General features: G+C 40.6%; 1 protein-coding gene across 6 annotated transcripts in view; it reads right to left on the minus strand.

The window, feature by feature from the left end:
* Positions 1-247: 247 nt before the first annotated feature.
* The window catches only part of PCDH17 (protocadherin 17), a 116,513-nt gene continuing 97,989 nt past the window's right edge, over positions 248-18,771 (minus strand). For 3 of the 6 annotated variants that reach the window (XM_045012206.1, XM_045012216.1, XM_045012233.1), the window contains 2 exons: positions 15,447-15,521; positions 248-3,954 (listed from right to left, as the gene is read on the minus strand). In XM_045012206.1, coding sequence (XP_044868141.1) covers positions 3,272-3,954; positions 15,447-15,521 — 758 coding nt within the window. In that variant the 3' untranslated portion in view covers positions 248-3,271. The remainder of the gene's footprint in view (positions 3,955-15,446; positions 15,522-18,771) is intronic. The other 3 variants (XM_045012242.1, XM_045012224.1, XM_045012249.1) reach the window with 2 other exon arrangements.

Here is an 18,771-nt window from a genome sequence, read left to right on the forward strand (position 1 = left end):
GAGTTTGAGGGATAGACAGTTATATTTTACTTCTCCCATGTGTGGTATTTCCTTCACTTAATCACATAGATGCTAACTATCAGAGGGGTAGCCGTGTTAGTCTGGTTCTGTAGAAGCAGCAAAGAGTCCTGTGGCACCTTATAGACTAACAGACGTTTTGCAGCATGAGCTTTCGTGGGTGAATACCCACTTCTTCGGATGCAAGACTTGCATCCGAAGAAGTGGGTATTCACCCACGAAAGCTCATGCTGCAAAACGTCTGTTAGTCTATAAGGTGCCACAGGATTCTTTGCTGCTTCTATAGATGCTAACTTAACCCTCAAAACCTCCCCCCAGATAAACTTTACCAGTTGATCATGATGTATCAACAGCAGTGGCAGGTGACTCCTAAATTATGAAGCAGATATTATATTCCGGGATAGCCTCATTGGAAGCAATATGCCAGAGTTCTGCAACACAAGGCAGTAGTTGCTGGACAAATTAAATAAAAGCAAGATTTGCTAAAGTCAGCTATAAAGCTGAGAGTCATGAATTCCGAATTACCTCAGACTGGTAAATAAATAATCACTACTAAATACAGATAATGTGTTAAACAGCTCAAGCTAGTAAATCACCAGTGACAGAGAGCCTTAAGGTAAATTTCCTTTACACTGGCACGGCTCTTTCTCAGAATGTTGTGTTTTTATGTCTTCAGACACATACAATGAATTGTACAATTGGTTTCTGAATGTTAAAATTGTTTATAAAATACAGAAGCCTCCGTCACTTGACTACATTTACATACTGATTTAGGTTTAGCTGAATAATGGATCTCACTGGCTAAACTAAAAGCTTGGTGCTCATAAACTTAAGTGATAGGCACCATGGAAATAAGGATAAAAGACAGACAAAACAAAAAGGGATCCTCTCTGGAATTTTAGCTATCAAGCTAAATCAACTTTGAATCTCCTGGCAAAATAATACTGTAGAACACAGACAACAACATATTTTAGATACACAAATTGTCCAAAATATGGAGAGTAGCTTGATAAAACATGTACAATATCTTTTGTTTACATATGATTGTAGACTTTCTGTACAATGGAAGCTGACAGCAAACTTTTGGATTGGCTGGTTTTCAAGAACCAAAGACAATTCATTGTAGGACTAACTAGATGAGAACACCTTTTTCACGGAATACACAACATCACAGCCAGGTGTTGGTCAACTTTGTTTCTTGAACTGATTAATATTGTTTAAGTATGGCCTTGTGGGATCTGAAATAGCCAACCTGAATTAAATTCACTCTTTTAAATACATGTAAAGATATGACAGTTTAAATTTAGTGTAATCCAGATCCACAGTTTTCTGTAACTGTGTTTCATGGTGCTATGTCATAGAGTATTTAAAATACCCAGAGGAAAATGTTAGTCTAAACTTTTCCTCTGTTGCTTCTTGTGCTTGTTTCATTTTAAGCAATTATTTAAATGTGTATTTTTTTCAACTTTCATCTAGAAGCAATTTTGAAGTTTGCCAAACACTGTAAAAAAGGGTTGAAGTTAAATACAGGAATGGGGGTTGGGGGGGAGAGAGAGAGCGAGAGAGATTCTCTTGCAAATTATTCCAACAAGATGATAACAAAGCAACTTAAAATAATAGTTAAAAAAACAAATAAAAAATAAGCAGCCCGCAGCCTGAACCTTTGTAAACCATAGCACTTTCCAAGAAACCAGAAAAAACAGTGCTTGTACCACACAGGCTCTGACACATTTTTATACTCTATGAACTTAACAGTAGCATAAAACATTAAATATTAGGATCAGTTGTGATTTCAACCAAGAATGTGTTACCTAATCAGACTGTCTGCATATGTGCTTGGAAAAAAACAAGGAGGTTTCAGGTGTTGGTTCAAGTGTAATTTTTGTTATTAAACATGGGTTTGCAATAGAAGGACTTGCACATAACCATGACTGATAGTTGTATTTGTAGGCCGTTCAGTTAGCTCCATCAGCTCACTCAAACACATTCTGAACAGATTATGTACTGAAGTACTTTGTAGACCATACATTAAACAAGAGACTTTGCTCTGAGGCACTGCTTCCCACACTCCATGGGGAAAAGGAAGCAGGAGAAAACAAAACTCATAGAGTTCGACAGCTACTGAGGCAACACTTGCCATTTACAATATAAGCCCAAATATTTTTGCAACACAACTATATATTAATTTAATAAAATACACAATATAGCTCTTATACACTCAACAATTTGGCTCATATGCACTGAATCTGCAATAAATCAATAAAAATATGTCATTTGATGTAAACACATTGAATCTTCTTACATTTGCACATTTAAATGGTCATGTAATTTGTGTAGATGTCTAAGACATTTTCACTTTCCTGAGCTATTTTAGTGTCCACAAATTAATAAAAAAGTGTTAATAATGTTATTTTGTTTCATGTATTACCCTTCAAAGGTAACAATTTTTGCGAACTTATATTATACCACAGGTTTGTTTCTAACTTAGTGCTAACTATTTATATTTTTGTTGGACACTAAAATGCTAAATAGGCATTAAAACCTTTTTTTTTTTCTTTTTATCAAGTGAATTAGCTTATGTGTGTGCAGGACAAAATGGACTATAACATTTTACATTTAACTTTAATATGATATGAGTTGTGTTACTAATGACCAGGATATGTTTTGTTGAATAATGATCTGGAATGATTTTTGTTTGTGTTTTTGTTTCATTTTTTGTGGCAGATAACTTTATACAGAAATGTTTACCACAAATGAATGTTAATGTTTGGTGTAGCTTGGACTACTACAAAATCTTTTTTAGGACTTTCAGTAGAAGTCTGTGGTGACTGCTGGAAATCCACCACAGATCAGAATGATTCAACCCTGCTTTTCATGGGGTTTATAGGTAAACAGTAAAGTCAGCATCAACTATTGAGGACAGTCTTAAAATATCAGACGTAGTTCTAGTCCTCATTTCTCATACCTTCCTATCAGATTGTCAAAATGGCACTGTCTTTCCTTCTTTCTCTTGGTTCTTAATGTACTTCACACTGTCCTAATGAAAGTTTGGTCAAAATGAAACCAGTATTTTATGTGAAAAAGAAAGAGCAGTGAAAAGAACATACTTGTGGGCACTTCAGACGTTCACTAAAAGCCTTAAAGCAGCATTGGTCTTCCTTCATCCCTGTAAAACTGTTATAACCAGGGGCGATCTTTTATTTTTCTCCAAATAAGCAGAAGAGGCAAGTAAGTGCCAGCCTACACTTTTTTTTCACTTCCTCACAGCTACAGGGTCATTTCCACGACAGTCCTGTAAAAGCTTGTCAATTTCTCTCACAACTTCCTCTGCATCCACTGACTCTCTCCCTAGATCCCGATTTGAACGGTCTAACTGCTCCAGAACAGAGTCCATCTCACTTGAGTCTCGGCTCACTCGGGAATGTACATCTGCAAAGACCCTAGCCATCTGATCTGATGCAATGAATGGAGCGTCTCTTGACTGTTTACTAGGTGATAGATACTGACTGTCAGTTGACAAGTACTGGCTGCTTGGTTCAGCCAAGGCTCCTGATTTCACTTCACAACCATCCAGTGGTCCTTTTGTTGAGGTGCAAGGCTCAATGCATGTCTTGGTTGGGCTACTCGATGCTGAGGGAACCTCCTGAAGAAGAGGACTCAGGGCACGTTTGGCTTTTAAATAAGGTTTAACATTGGCAATGAGAATAGTGTGCTCTCGCTTGTCTTTCCCAAATGTACAAAAAGTCTTTTTCCCGGTGGGATTCACAGTTTCGTAAGTCTCAGTCTCAACGTTAGCTTCAACTGTGGGTACAAAGAGATTTGTGCGATAATCTGCATTTTCAGCCTGATTGGTTGTAGGGAACTGTGGCATCCAACACCTGTCAGAATGACCGAGCACTCTGCATTCATCTGTGCAATTAACACACTCTTCTTGTTCTGTAAAGCAAATGAGAAAAACAACAACTTATTAGGGGTTCCTTTAAACTAATACAGAGGCTATGATCAGCTCTCAGTTTGGCTTGCCTGACCTCTGATTTCTTAATTATGGGAAAAAAAAGGAATAATTAAAACATTTCAGGAGGACTGCATAAACTAACTGGTTGAGACAATATATTTACTTAACTCTATTTCTCTCACTATTAAAGCATTCACATAGCCCAAAGGAAATAAAAAGGGGTCATTAGGGAATCATTCTCAGTAGAATTGAGCTTCATCTGTAAAATAATCTGCTGTAGAAATCTTTTAGTCTTTGTTCTGTAGAACTCATCCTAGAAAAATAGTGAACAGTACTTAAGGAACTCAAAAGGCATTATCAGGATTAATTTTTCAAATCAAATAACTGAGCAATGACTGGCTCTCTGGAAGTACAAACACTTCATAGAAATCAGCTAGCTGAGTTTTCATTTTTGTCACCTCCATTTTGTTTGTAATTGCTATGCTGGGTGACAGTCATGAAATAAAAAGATTTTCTTAAAAAGCCAGCTTTTCCTGCTGAGAATAGAGAACTGGAATTTTCCATCTGTACGGTTCAGTATAAGCTTGTCAAAAATGCATACTGCTATTTTATTAGACATGAGAATGGATCATGTAATCAGTTTCCTCCTTTTTTGTTTTGGTGAAAGTATGTGAAAATGGATTTGCTCAATACATACAATTTGGAAGAATGATAAGCCTTGACACACTATTTGAATTGATAATGCTTTCAGTCAGGATTTTTATATTTCTATTTTATCAAAGAGATAATGGAATATAGCTAAATAAAGCATTTTTGTTCACTGCATCTTTAAAGACTAAATGTGGAAATTTCTGGTCCTACAATTCAATTCAAAGGGATACATAAGAACTTTGAGCTAGATTAATGGAGGGACTAACATGTTACCACACCTAACTTTTAGGCACCTTACTGCTCAGAGGAATCCACAGTCCCAAGTTAGGCACCTAGGCTCCCTGTACAGTGCATAGGTAAAAGAGAAATAGGTGCTGGTTGTGGTCCCCTTATATCTTTCAGCCCACTGGTTAGAGCACTTAACCAGGATGTGAGAGACCCACATTCAATTTTCCCCACTGCCTGATGCAAATAAGGAACTTGGGTCTTCCCCATCTCAGGAGATTACCTTAACCATTGGATTTATTCTGGGGCAGGTTTCCTTCAGTCTCTCCTGTTGAGCTGTGTATAATTACTTAAATATACATTGGGAGAGACAGTGAGAGAGAGAGAATGACTCTATAGTCCAGTGGTTACGGCACTCACCTAGGAGGTAGGAGACCCAGTCCCTGTTCTCCAATGCCTAGTTAATTATACCAAGCAGCACAGATCCAACAGGACAGACTGAGAGAAGCCTACCTCAGACTACACCCTAACGCAATGGCTAGGGCACTCTATTGGGAGATGGAAGAACTATGTTGAGATCCCTTCTCCATATAAGGCAGAATGAAGAAATGAATTGGATCTACCACATCCCAGTTGAGTGTTCTAACCAGTGGGCTAAAAGTTAAAGGGCACCACCAGCAGCTGTTGTGTGTGGGTTTAGGTGTTCTCTGAGACTGCCTACTGGATTGGATTCCACAGGCAAGATAAGCAGGGGAACACCTAGTTTGAGCATCCTGCTGGGGCTTCGGCATGAAATAGGTGTCTAGAACGGGACAGCTGTGTGCATGCTCCCTGGCAGAAATGTAGGTGTCCTAGGGGACTGTAATGATGGAAATTCAGTGGGCAGCAGGTGAGCGGTGGTTCTGAGTATCTCAATGGTGACTAAATGTCAGACTTAGACCCTAAATCAGGCCCCCAAGCTGCGGCCTGCATGCGGTCCAAAATTGGCACACTGCTACGGGCCAGGTGTGTGCTAAACGCTGCCGGGCCCATGCGGCGAGATCTGGGGCTCTTGCTCCGCTCCTGGCCCCACTCTGTGGAGAGGTCTCTAGGTGGGAGGCACTGGGTTTGTAGGGGGGGCGTTGAGGTGGAGGGAGAGCGCTGTGGTTCTCAACCTGCGGCCCAGGTAACACATTGTGGGCCGCATGAAAAATAGGTTGAAAACCACTGCCCTAAATCCTCTGGAGAACCTATCCCATTCTGCTTAAAAAAATGTATTTTGGCTGGTCATCTTGAGCCAAACCAATTATTTCTGGACTGTAGTTCTTCACCCCCGAACTCCACTGTGTGAATGACTCCAGCTCTATGTCAGGAGGCTAGAAAATTTCAGAAATACCCTTTGAATCCCTTATTAAGGGATTCTTGATTGTAAGGGGAACTACTGCCCGTATTCTCAGTACTCTCCAGCTAATACTGAGAGAGTAAATCTCAGATGTCTTGAGTCCCGGGTTTTCTGTACACTGTTCCTCAGCTGCTAAGAATTTCCACCCACTAAAGTAGCAGACAGGCCTCCAAATCATTATGTTTTTTTTAAAGAATATGGTAGCCATATAAATGTTTAGACCTGGAATTCCAGCTGAACTAAAAAGATTGAGATCCTGATATATGTATGCGCGCGCACACACACGTATACCACACACACACACACACACACACACAAAAGGTCTTGATCCTGAAAAATGCTGAGCACCTGTAACTCTTACTGACTTAATGTCAAAGTGTATTGCAGGTGAACTGCACCTATCAGGATCAGATAATAAGTATTTAATAATCTTAGAACACACATCTCTATGTATTAAATATATACACAAACTACACAAATCCACGCACAGATAAAAACACAGAGAGGCATCTAGCAGAATCGAATACTATAAAACAGCATTAATCATTTTCACTTCAAAAAAAAATCAGACATATGACTGAAGCTTGAGCTAAGTTTAATTAATGCTGTGCTAAATCACTTTATAGTGAAGTAATTTAATTCATGGTGAGAGAGTTAACCTAGATATATTATTAATAATCATTTACAGAGTACTGCGAATTCATGCAGTGCTCTACACATGTTCCTGACCCCAAAGAGCTTAAAATCTAAGACTGACAAAAGAAACAAATATGAGACAGAGTAAACTGCTATAGGGGGAAAAGAGTGTGGAGAAATTCTTGAGGAACAGAACATAGCAGGAAGGATTTATGGAAAAAATTAGTAGAGGATCTCTGGAGAACAAGAAGTTGGACACTCTTCTTAGTGTATGGGGAATGGCGTAAAGTAAAGATGGTTAAAAGCAGGGAGTTTAAGAAGAAAATGAAGAGAGCATACCAAGAAAGGGCTGGGAAGAGCTTAAAGACTGGGGTTGAAGTTTGTGATGACTGTTTTTACCATGTATTAATGAGATGGCACTAGTGCCCATATGTGGTGACAATTGCTTGGTGATAAAAATGCAGAGCCACACAGATAAATTATATTTCTCTTACACCTGCATTTCACCAATTAGTCTATCTCTATCAGAACTGCTTGAAAATTTCAACCCCCTTAGCAGCTTCAAAAGAACCAAATGAAAAATAAATGGCTGGCCAAAAAAAGAGAAAAAATCCCAAAACAAACCAAACAAAATAAAACTTCCATCAACCTGCTAGAGCATCGTTTCTCAAACTGGGGTCCGCGGACCCATGGGGGTCAGCAAGGGTCCTCCAGAGGGTCCGCCAGCCCCACTGATCAACTCCTCCCCCTCCCTCCCTCAATTCTTCCCCTTCCAGCTGTTCAATGGCATGTAGGAGGTGCTGGGAAGGAGCAGAGACGGGGCACGCTGGGGGAAGGGGCGGAATTATGTCTGGGGCTGCCAGCCTCACTGATCAACTCCTCCTCCTCCCTCTCTCAATTTGTCTCCACCCTCCCAGTGCTTCCTGTACGCCTCAGAACAGCTGTTCAGCGGCGTGTAGGAGACGCTGGGAAGGAGGTGGAGGAGCGGGGACGGGGTGTGCTCAAGGGAGGAGGCAGAATCATGTCCAGGGCCACTGCCCCTGCTGATCAACTCCTCCTCCACCCTCCCAGTGCCTCCTGCATGCCAGGGAACAGCTGTTCAGCGGCGTACAGGAGGCTCTGGGAAGGAGGGGGAGAAGCAGGGACCGGGTACGCTAGCGGGTGGTGAAGAGGGGCAGGGGTGGAGTGGGGGTGGGAAAAGGTGGCGCAGGGGTGAGGCTTTGGGAGAAGGAGTGGAATGGGGGGGCCAAGCCTGAGATGAGCAGGGGTCATGGGATCTGCCAAAAAAATAAATCAAAATGGGGGTCTCGGGTTGCTAAAGTCTGAGAACCACTGTGCTAGAGAATATTCTTTTATTTTTCATCCCAAACAATGGCATATGCCTCTCCAAATGATGCCAGTCAGGGTAAGACCAGTAACAGATAGAATGACATGTGTGAATCATCAATATTTTTGGTTTGCTGGCCAAACTGAAAAAAAAAACATATTTCAAGTTGAAACAAAAGCTATTTGGTTTTCTGGGTGAAACAAAAAACCCTGAAAACAAAATAAAAAAATCATGTTGGGTTGAATTAAATGTTTTGTTCAAAGTCAAAGAAAAATCTGAGCTGTGGGAAACCTTGCTTCAAGTCTTTACTCTGTCCCATCTGGTAGGGATTTGAACTTGTTAGACTGTCCCTTCCCCAATTACAGGTGAATGCTCCAATTACCAGGCTACAGGATATTCTACAGTTGGCCTCCCTTATTCTCTTCTATTAGCACTGTTTTATTTTGTATAAAAAAATAAATATTCAGTAGAGGAGGGAGTGAAACCCAAGTATCCAACCCCCCCCCCCCCCCATCACAGCTGAATCCCCTAATCACAAGGTTAGGGTATGTCTACACTACGGGATTATTCCGATTTTACAGAAACCGGTTTTTTAAAACAGATTGTATAAAGTCGAGTGAATGCGGCCACACTAAGCACATTAATTCGGTGGAGTGCGTCCATGTACCGAGGCTAGCTACGGGGGGAGTGGAAGGGTGTAAATTGACGACATACACCCTGAAACACCCGGGAAAATGTTTTTGACCCTTCAGGCATTTGGAGCTCAGCCAAGAATGCAAATGCTTTTCGGAGACTGCGGGGACTGTGGGATAGCTGGAGTCCTCGGTATCCCCTCCCTCCCTCCGTGAGCGTCCATTTGATTCTTTGGCTTTCCGTTACGCTTCTCACGCAGCACTGTGCTGAGTCCCTGCTGTGGCCTCTGTCTATCATAGCCTGGAGATTTTTTCAAATGCTTTGTCATTTCGTCTTCTGTAACGGAGCTCTGATACAACAGATTTGTCTCCCCATACAGCGATCAGATCCAGTATCTCCCGTACGGTCCATGCTGGAGCTCTTTTTGGATTTGGGACTGCATCGCCACCCGTGCTGATCAGAGCTCCACGCTGGGCAAACAGGAAATGAAATTCAAAAGTTAGAAAGGCTTTTCCTGTCTAACTGGCCAGTGCATCCGAGTTCAGATTGCTTTCCAGAGCGGTCACAATGGTGCACTGTGGGATAGCTCCCGGAGGCCAATACCGTCGATTTGCGGCCACACTAACCCTAATCCGACACGGCAATACCGATTTCAGCGCTACTCCTCTCGTCGGGGAGGAGTACAGAAATCGGTTTAAAGAGCCCTTTATATCGATATAAAGGGCCTCATTGTGTGGACGGGTGGAGGGTTAAATCGGTTTAACGCTGCTAAATTCGGTTTAAACGCGTAGTGTAGACCAAGCCTTAGAGTCATTCTAACTCTCTTTCTGGCTTTAAAGGCAGAGCACTATGAAAAGTATAATAGCTTTCTTTTTAAAATCTATCTAAAACATTTCTAAATTTTTCTTGCTAAATATGTGGAATACACAGATGCATGACAGTGTGGTACCGAGGTTTTTATGGCCATTTTAAGGGATTTCCTGCACAAGTCATTCGTTTCATGACTTCTCAGTGTTTCACATTGCAACCTTAATATTCTTTTAATGTAGTTTCTCATCTTAAAAAAGCCTGGCAAATTCCATACAAAAAATCGCCATCCTATGCAATATTTGCTAGGCAGCTAGGGCAGAATGCTCTCTACCACACAATCAAAGATGCAGGAGTTCTTTACACTTTCCTATGTACCTTCAATCATTCTATCAAAGCAGGTAGGTCCTATGTCCCTTCTTACACACTTTCACTCGTATGGAAAAAGGCAGCTCTCCCTCTGAACTTTCTTAACATATGAACATGTGCACAGAGACCATAGAAGACTGGCAGACATTGATAGTAGGTCATATTTTAAAAATCAGTGCATATTTGCCAACTATTTTAAGACACTTATAACTTTAACATATCACAGCCAACTTTTGTGAAACCACTAAAATGCATATCTACAAAGAAGAAATTATATTCCTGCTAAATTTCAAGTTTTTAACAATTAAAATGCTCACAGCAAGACCTAAAGTTAAGGCTATGTTTTAGTCACGGGTATTTTTAGTAAAAATCATGGACAGGTCATGGGCAGTAAACAAAAATTCACAGCCTGTGACCTGTCCACAACTTGTACTATATACCTCTTACTAAATCTTGGTGTGTGGAGGGGCAGCCTGGGACCCCCACTGGTGCTGGAGAGAGCAGCCTGGGACCCCCACTGGTGTGGGGGTTGGCGATGGCACGCAGCCCGGGACCCCCACTGGTGCTGGGAGGCGCAGTTGGAAGGGACAGTTGGCAGGGCTCACAGGCTCTATACCTGGCTCCATGCCTCCCTGGAAGCAGCGACATCCCCTCCCTCATCTCCTAGGTGGAGGCATGGCTAGGCAGCTCTACACGCTGCCTCCACCGAGAGCACCAGCTCCACATCTCCCATTGGCTGGGAACAGTGGCCAATGCGAGCTGTGGGGGTGGTACCTGCAGGCAGAGATAGTGTGCAGAGTCCCTTGGCCACGCCTCCACTTAGGAGCCAAGACAGGGGGATGTTGCCACTTCCGGGAAGCCCACAGGTAAGCACTGCCCAGAGCCCTCACCCCATACCGCACCCCAAATTCCAGCCCTGAGCACCTTCCCACACTCAAGCTCTTGCTGCTGCTGGAAGGCGTGGAGGCCCTAGATTTCCCCAGCAGCAGTTGGTGAGGCTGGCCTTGGGGCAGCCTCAGCTGCTTGGGCAGCCCTGGGGTCAGCCACACCACCCGCTGGAGAAGTCACGGAGGTCACGGAAAGTCACGGAATCCATGGCTTCTGTGATCTCGATGACAACCTCACAGCCTTATCTATAATTAATATAGATAATTAATTAATTAAACAATATTTTCAGTCTTCTTATTTTTTTGCTCTTTTAACTCTTGGGCTGAAATCTGGCTGTTTTGTTCTGTCTAGGGATTACTTTTTTTAAAAAAAAGCAATAATGTTTCAGCCATTTTTGAGAATGAGAATTGATAATTTTCATATATGGAAGTTGTATTTTTTTTCTCATTGCCTTCCATTTTCAAAAATGGCTGAACCAGTTGTACTTATTTTTTTAAAAACAGTAGTCCTTGGACTAAGAACAATCCATTCAAAGATAAAAGACCAAATATATAATAAGACTGAGAATAAAATGGAACACTTATGAAATGTTAACTCTAGGTCTGTAACTAGAGCCCTGCAAATTCACGGATATCCACTTTATATCTGCAGATATTCGCATCCGCAGACGCGAACCATTTTTGCTGATTAGGGATGGATGCAGATCCAAATTTTATATCTAAATCCCTACAAATTTTGTATCCATACAGGGCTCTATCTATAATGTATAGAAAAGAACCCTGTGGTTGAGATTTTCAAAGCTGACTTGTGGACTTTACATAACTCCCATTAACTTCAATATGAGTTATGTGGCTAAGGTCCCTAGTCAACTTTGAAATTGTCAATCTTTATGAATATATGTGTGTGCATACATATAAGTGTTTACATACATATATGTGTAACTATTACACACTATTTGTCCCTCATCAATAAAGTACAGAAAGAAAAATCTATGATCCATTAGACTTGGCGATTCCTTTAACTAAAATGAATACTTATCTTTATATATCATATTTATCTTTCCCCTCTAGTTTCCTGAATTGGCTAAAGCTGTTTTTATACTTGCATTCATATTTGCAGTATTGACTAACCTTCCATTTCTGTTCCCTGGACATCCTAGCACTGACTGAATTAAATATGAAGCAAAAAAAGGAGAGAACAGTTTTGTGAGGAAAAATATACAAGTTGACCTTGAAGGGAAAACCACCAGCAGTGCATGAGCTTTTGCATTACATTGCTGAAAATCTGTAGCTTTTTACTTCACTCTTTTATGTCACATCATAGGAAGCAGATTTGGACTATTGATTATCATACATTATAAAGCTGCTCACCTCACCATTAGCCTGTAATTTTGACTGCTGTTGCTAGCAGACAGTGAAGAAAATCGAACAGCCACTTTTGTACTAGCAGCAGAAACTATAAACACAAAGTGAACTATCACCACCAAGGGCCAAATTAGTATTTATGAGAAAACAGAATCAATTTAAAGGTAAAAATAAATATATAAAATAGGTCATATGCAGCATTGTACAGCAAGATGCACTGGAAGGGGGATATGCACCATTGGTCTTTATCTCTACTCGTCTACCTCCTGTTGAAAATAAACCCTTAACAGTTCAAGTGTGTACAATAAACAGCAGCAGCCTGGAGACTTTCCTCAATCTCTGGAGCTTTAAGGGTAAACAATCAGAAGTGCTGTATGCACTTTAGGGAGAACAAATCCTAAAATAACCTGCTAAATTATCAACCATAGAAAGAAAAGGAAACAAGCTACCTGGCAAATGATAGTCACCTAGATTGGAAATCTGTAGTAGAAAGAGAGCTAAGATAGCCCAGGATGAAGTCATGCTGTCAAAATGTAGACTGTACAATACAAGATATATATTTGAGCAAAAATATGCTACAGCTGATATACTGTTTTAAGTTACAGCAAAAGCCAATGCAAAAAATGGTCATTTGAGCTAACCTTAAAATGAAAGATGAACTTCTGTGGTTCTTTCTCTAATTCCTTACTCTTTCCTCACAGTCCTTATAAAAGGGAATAAAATAAAAACAGTGCCATAGTTCTCTTTACATCACAAATACACTGCACTACAATGATAACTAATTAGTGGGTTCATATTGCTGACTTCTTTCATACGGCTAAAAAATGGGAAATTATAATTTGACTCATTAATTCTTAAGTGTCTTCTTTATTATCTCAAGGTGAATTTAATATAATTAAAGTTTTTTGCTTCTAACAATGATTCAGTATAGCTAACCTAACTTCACAAATACTGTTTCACTTTAATTGGCTCTTACATGTCTATTTTAAATTACTTTAAAAATAAAAGACCAAACATAAAAAAAACAACTGCCAAGAAACATCTTATATGCTATGTTTATAATCTCCAGGTCACTACAGTTTGTGTCAAATTACTGTACATAATGTAACAGTGTATGCTCATGTTTGTGTGTTTATCTGTGCACGCTGACTTCACTTACATATGAGAAATTATAGAAAACCAAACAAAACAAAACCACAATACCCAAAATCACACTTGAGTGAGGCAAACAGGATTTGGCCCATTATGCCTTATATTGGCTGACTTGGTAAATGATAGCTCGTGTGCATTCTTTGCCTAAAATTTCACTCTCGTGGCATTTAGCATGTGTAGCTATGCATCACCATATAGGCATGTAGCAGGACTACAAAATAGATAAATATATTTTGTAACACTACATATTACATTTACATATTGGATAAGTAAAGGAAGAACACTTACTTTTCTACCATTTATGGGCAGTGAATTAAGATGTCAATAATTTTGTTATATATATGTTTTTACAGTCTTGGTGGATACTAGCATATGCTCATCAGTCTTACATATTAATATGCTTTATTCTTTTTCTTCGTCTTTCAAATAACAGTTGATCTCCTGGATAGCTGGAGGGAAAACCTGGCTCCACAAAAATCAATGAAAGTTTTGCCATTGACTTTTATAGAGGCAAAATTTCACCCGTTTCCTATCCTCTCTGGATACTGCCACACTCTAATCTACCTGTTTTACCTTGTTCATCTTTATAAATGCTAAAGGTAAAAAAAAGATCCAATCCTACAAATCCTTAATGGTATGCACAGTCCAGCTGAAATCAATGCTACTGCTCTTGTGAGCAGGGCTATTCAAATGAGAAAGGGTTTACAGGACTGGGCCCAAAAGTTTATATCTACCTGTTCTTAAAGCATGATAATGCTATTACAGTCCACCTCTTGCTCGTGAAATGTTCTCTTTTCTACTGCATTACATAGTGAACAACAAGAATGTGTTTTCTGACCTTTATTACATATTAAGGGGGGAAAGATTTGCCCTTTGGGTGCATGCACAAAGTTCACATTGACTTTCCTGGAAGCTGAACTCATTTGACCCTTGGTTTTGCATATTCATTACTGAAAATAGTTATATATAGAACTCAAAAATGAAATAACTACAGGACTCTTGAAATCACACATATTTTCAGTCTAGTTGCATACAAAATTATGCAAAGTGAAAAATCAGCATTTACTTTAGACCAATAGAACGCAATAACTTTTATATACTATTTTAATATTTTGATTAAAATATTAAACATTGAATGCTTATATTTATGTACACATATGTATAAATGGCTGTACACTTAATTGTATATATTTTCCAAAAAGAGATATCAGTAACTCTCTCTTAAGAACTACAGCTAGTAATTCCTGTAATCTGATCAGAAAACCTTCTAGAATTAATATGAAATTGTGTCCCACTTTTAATTTGAGGGAGACAATTACCTTTACTCAAAAATGTTGTCACCTGAAATAACTATTTATCAATAGGCATCTATTAGAGACAAAAAATAATGGCTTCTGTGACATGCCCTAAACATTAGGGTTATATGACACTTCTGATGAGAACAATCAACTAAAGTACTACTTCTGAGGTTGGATTCCTGTTTAATTACAATTGCTTTTGACATAAATAAGCAGAGGTAAACAAATAGTTCTCTGCACATGCTTGCATTTATTAAACAGAGCTGTTTGCAATCTGCATATTTATATTGGCTTGTCTGTTTAAAGGCTTCATTCAGTTAGGCAAAGCAATTTGCTTAGATTAGAATGATGATTGACAGTAGAACCAAAATGGATTCCCATTTTTTTAAACCTCTTAACTCTTGTGGGCTTTTCTTCTGATATTACAACTATCAACACCTGAGGATTATTACCCTTATACAGAGTTTCCCTCGAGTTTTCAAGGAAACAGGGTAAGGGAAGGATATTTCTAACACTGATATGGCATAAAATATTAGAAAGACAATTAAAAGGTGATGGGCCAGTAGATTTAGTCCTAGTTTATCACTGCTGTGTTAGTCCATAAACATTTCAAAAATATTGCAGGGCTGAGAGGATTATTATATACAGTACATTAAAATATGCTTTGAAATCTATGAAAGAGTTAGTGTCAGTCTTACATATTTTTAGAGGCAGTGCAAAAATAAGAAAATGTACTTGTTACCTGAAAATTTTCCTTCCTCACAGCGGGCTGGTCCACAGATCCCAACAATGGGTCTTTGGCCGCTGCCTTGCTGTTCTGGAGGCAAACCAGATCTGTGAGTCACAGACAGAGATAGGCTCCACTTCCCCAAAGCCCACCAATGTGAACACTTCCTCAGTAGAAAAATACTATCTAAACCTGAGGGGGGTAAAACATGTGGTCCTGGCACCACTTGTGGCCCCTGAGACTCTAAACTGTGCTCCCTTGAGGGTGACGGCATTAATAAGAATATTTATAGTTGACTGTGAATTGATAATGTGTTCCCTGAGACATATCCTGTGTAATTTGTCAGTTGACGAGCTTAAATCAGCCCTCCCACTCTGCAGTGGGGGCAAGGGGATCAGTTTCTCATGTAGCATCAGGAACAGCTCTGATAGCTGGCCACCTGCTGCATCAGAGGGAAGGGAAGAGAGAGTCTTTTTGGATGCTCCATGGTAGCTGCTTCCCTACCAGGGTTTGGGAGCCCCAAGTGAGCAGGATAGGATTTAAAGTGGTTCTGTCTGAGCCTAGAGAAGTGTTTAGAAAAGGATATATCCCCTCTTTCACACAGGACAGCTCAAGAAAGGGAAAAAAAGAAGTAGAAAACCAGCAACCAATTTTGGTTCCCTAGTTCTCTGCCCCTGTACCAACCCTGAGAGGGGCTAGAATCTGCTTTAATTTGCTCACCAAGGGACCAAATGCCAGCTGCGGATAGACAGAGCACACTCTGGCTCTCCCCAATCCCACCACTAGGGCTGCAGGGAGGAAGACATAAGAGCCAGCTATGCCAGCTCTATGCTTGCTGAGGAATTTCCCACGCTAAGGAAATCCCCAGCAGGAGACTTGCTGGTGGTTTACATTGCCTAAACAATTGTCCTAAACTGATAAACTATTAGCATTTAAACTGTGAATATAGTGACTCCTTGTTGTAAAGCCCAAGAGCTGTTTCCTGGAAAAGAAGAGAAATATGACTGCAGTAATTAATAGGTCAGATCTGTGGATCTGTTAGAAAGGACATTTTCAGACTAACACATTTTCCTATTCTTTGTCAAAGAATACAATGGGATTTTATCAACATTATTCCAATGAGATGGGATTGCTCTAGTTCAGAAATTTAATTGAATTTGTATAAATATTTACCAATAATTCATAAAATTCAAATGATCTTTTATGTTGTGTTCATATCTATTGTGATAGTCTTTAGGAGCCCAGTCCAGATCAAGGCCCCATTGTGCTGGACACCATACAAACAAATAGTAAAAGCCAGTCCCTGATCCAAAGAATTTACAATTTAGTTAGAGTGAAGAGGCAACAAGTGACTATGAGAAATAAAAGCAAAGAATGAGGGAGGACAGACAAAGGTAATGAAAACATGATCACATTCTTGATCCTTCCCAAACTAATATTTTTTTAAAATAAATAAACATTGCTATCTCTGACTGACATACAACCAAGCACCAGTGGTTAGCTTTATATTACTACATTAACTATTTTTCATAAACTATCAATTAACTTAATATACAGTCTTTACAGTGATAGCCAGAAGAGGAGCCTTTTGCTTTGTAAGCTGAGATACACCATCTTAAAAGTTTGGGGATGGCAGATATTTTTAAAGGACATGTCTGACTGCTATGTGGCGTTGGTGACACGGTGGCTTTCTGAACGATTCTCTCTTGTTTATATACCTGTTTCAACAGCCCTGCTGTCATTCAGAGTATGTCATCACTTCTCTTCAATTGTGATAGACTGAAGTCAGTAGGGTTCTGTGAGGGAGAATGGGTTTGCCTATTGCAGGATCAATGCATTAAAGTTTATCAATAGGTACTCAATCTTTTATACATGGTAGACTATGACAAGGAGGCATGGCCTCCCTGAGAGATTGACAAGGAGGGACCACAACCCGCCCCTTGGGTTGCAGAGCCAGGAAGGTCATGCCTGCCCTGCCAGAAGCTGAGGGGTGGGACAAGAAGCGGAAGTATAAAAGGCAGGTCCTGCAGCTCAGTTGGGCTGGAGCCAATGAGGGAGACAGATATGTGCATTCCGCTTCCTGCTGGAGCCTGAAGAGGACCCTGGCCATAACAAAGACTTTCCAGAGCTGCCAGTTGACCAATATGAAGAGGAGCTGCTGGGAATGCTGCTGGCCACCTACTGCAGGGAGATGGAGGACACCCATAGAATGGAGGTACACATCAAGGGGAATGTAGGAAGTAGCCCATGAGAAATAGATGACAGTCTGGTTGGGCTTTGGCCTGATACTAGGTCAGCATGTTGCGTGAAGAGACCCACTGACCTAGTGGTGGACCACTTCACCACTGTTAGGGCCCTGGGCTGGGACCCGGGCCCCCCATCCCCTGCTACCCCAACCCTGGGGCAGCAGCCTCCACACTGTAGGCCACATGGCCTGCATTTGTCTGAAGTCTGCCAAAGTCAGGATGCCTGACTGTTGCTGCTCTGCCCTGACTGCAGGCCAGAGCCCCTCACTTGGTGGTGTCCCACCCTGACAAAGGGCTTGGGCACCTAGACTCAGTGCTGCTTGGCCCAGCTCAGGTGGCCTTAGCTTTAAAGACACCTAATTCCCCTCTGAGTGAGTGCTGCAACAAGGGCATGACTGTGAGGAGGCATGGCCTCCCTCAGAGATTGACAAAGAGGGTTTGCCACGCACCCTTACATAGACACAAGTACAAGCTGAATCCAGGACATATATCCTAATTTTGGCCACCTTTGGACCACCATCCTACCAAATGTGAAAAAAATTACCATTTCTCTCACACTTTTGCCATCAAGCACTAATGTTACATTTAAAAACTCTTTGCCTGCTAGGGCAAGATCATGTCTGTTCTCTACTGATAGGGGAAACCCCCTGAATATCACTTTCTGTTTCCAAAGGTTGATATTATGCTATGGTCATACACCTTAATCCTTGTGGGAGGCAGAATGTTTTCCCATTCCTTCTGAAGGCCATCATTGCTACTTTCGCTTGCCAAGATTCAGCTATCAGATCACCACAAACCTCTCTCTTGCCACATAGCAGGCTGGAGATCTCTGAGGAAATCTAACTTTGTATATGGGTTTAGAGATGTTTTTGTAGGAAGGTGGGAAAAAAAGGAAATGCCTCATGTGAGATCTGCCCTAGGTCAGGATAACCAGCAGGGGACATTACTGTTTGACTAAATGGCACCAAGGACTATGATTTTGCCAATTGCTGACTTTATGTTTTATTTGTATTATTAGTGCCTTCAAGTCAGAGATTTCCTGGATGGAGTTTTCACTTATCCCAATTTATGAGGAATCCACATTCTTCTATGAT

The sequence above is a fragment of the Mauremys mutica genome, chromosome 1 (assembly GCF_020497125.1).
Source record: "Mauremys mutica isolate MM-2020 ecotype Southern chromosome 1, ASM2049712v1, whole genome shotgun sequence".
Taxonomy (NCBI): domain Eukaryota; kingdom Metazoa; phylum Chordata; order Testudines; family Geoemydidae; genus Mauremys; species Mauremys mutica.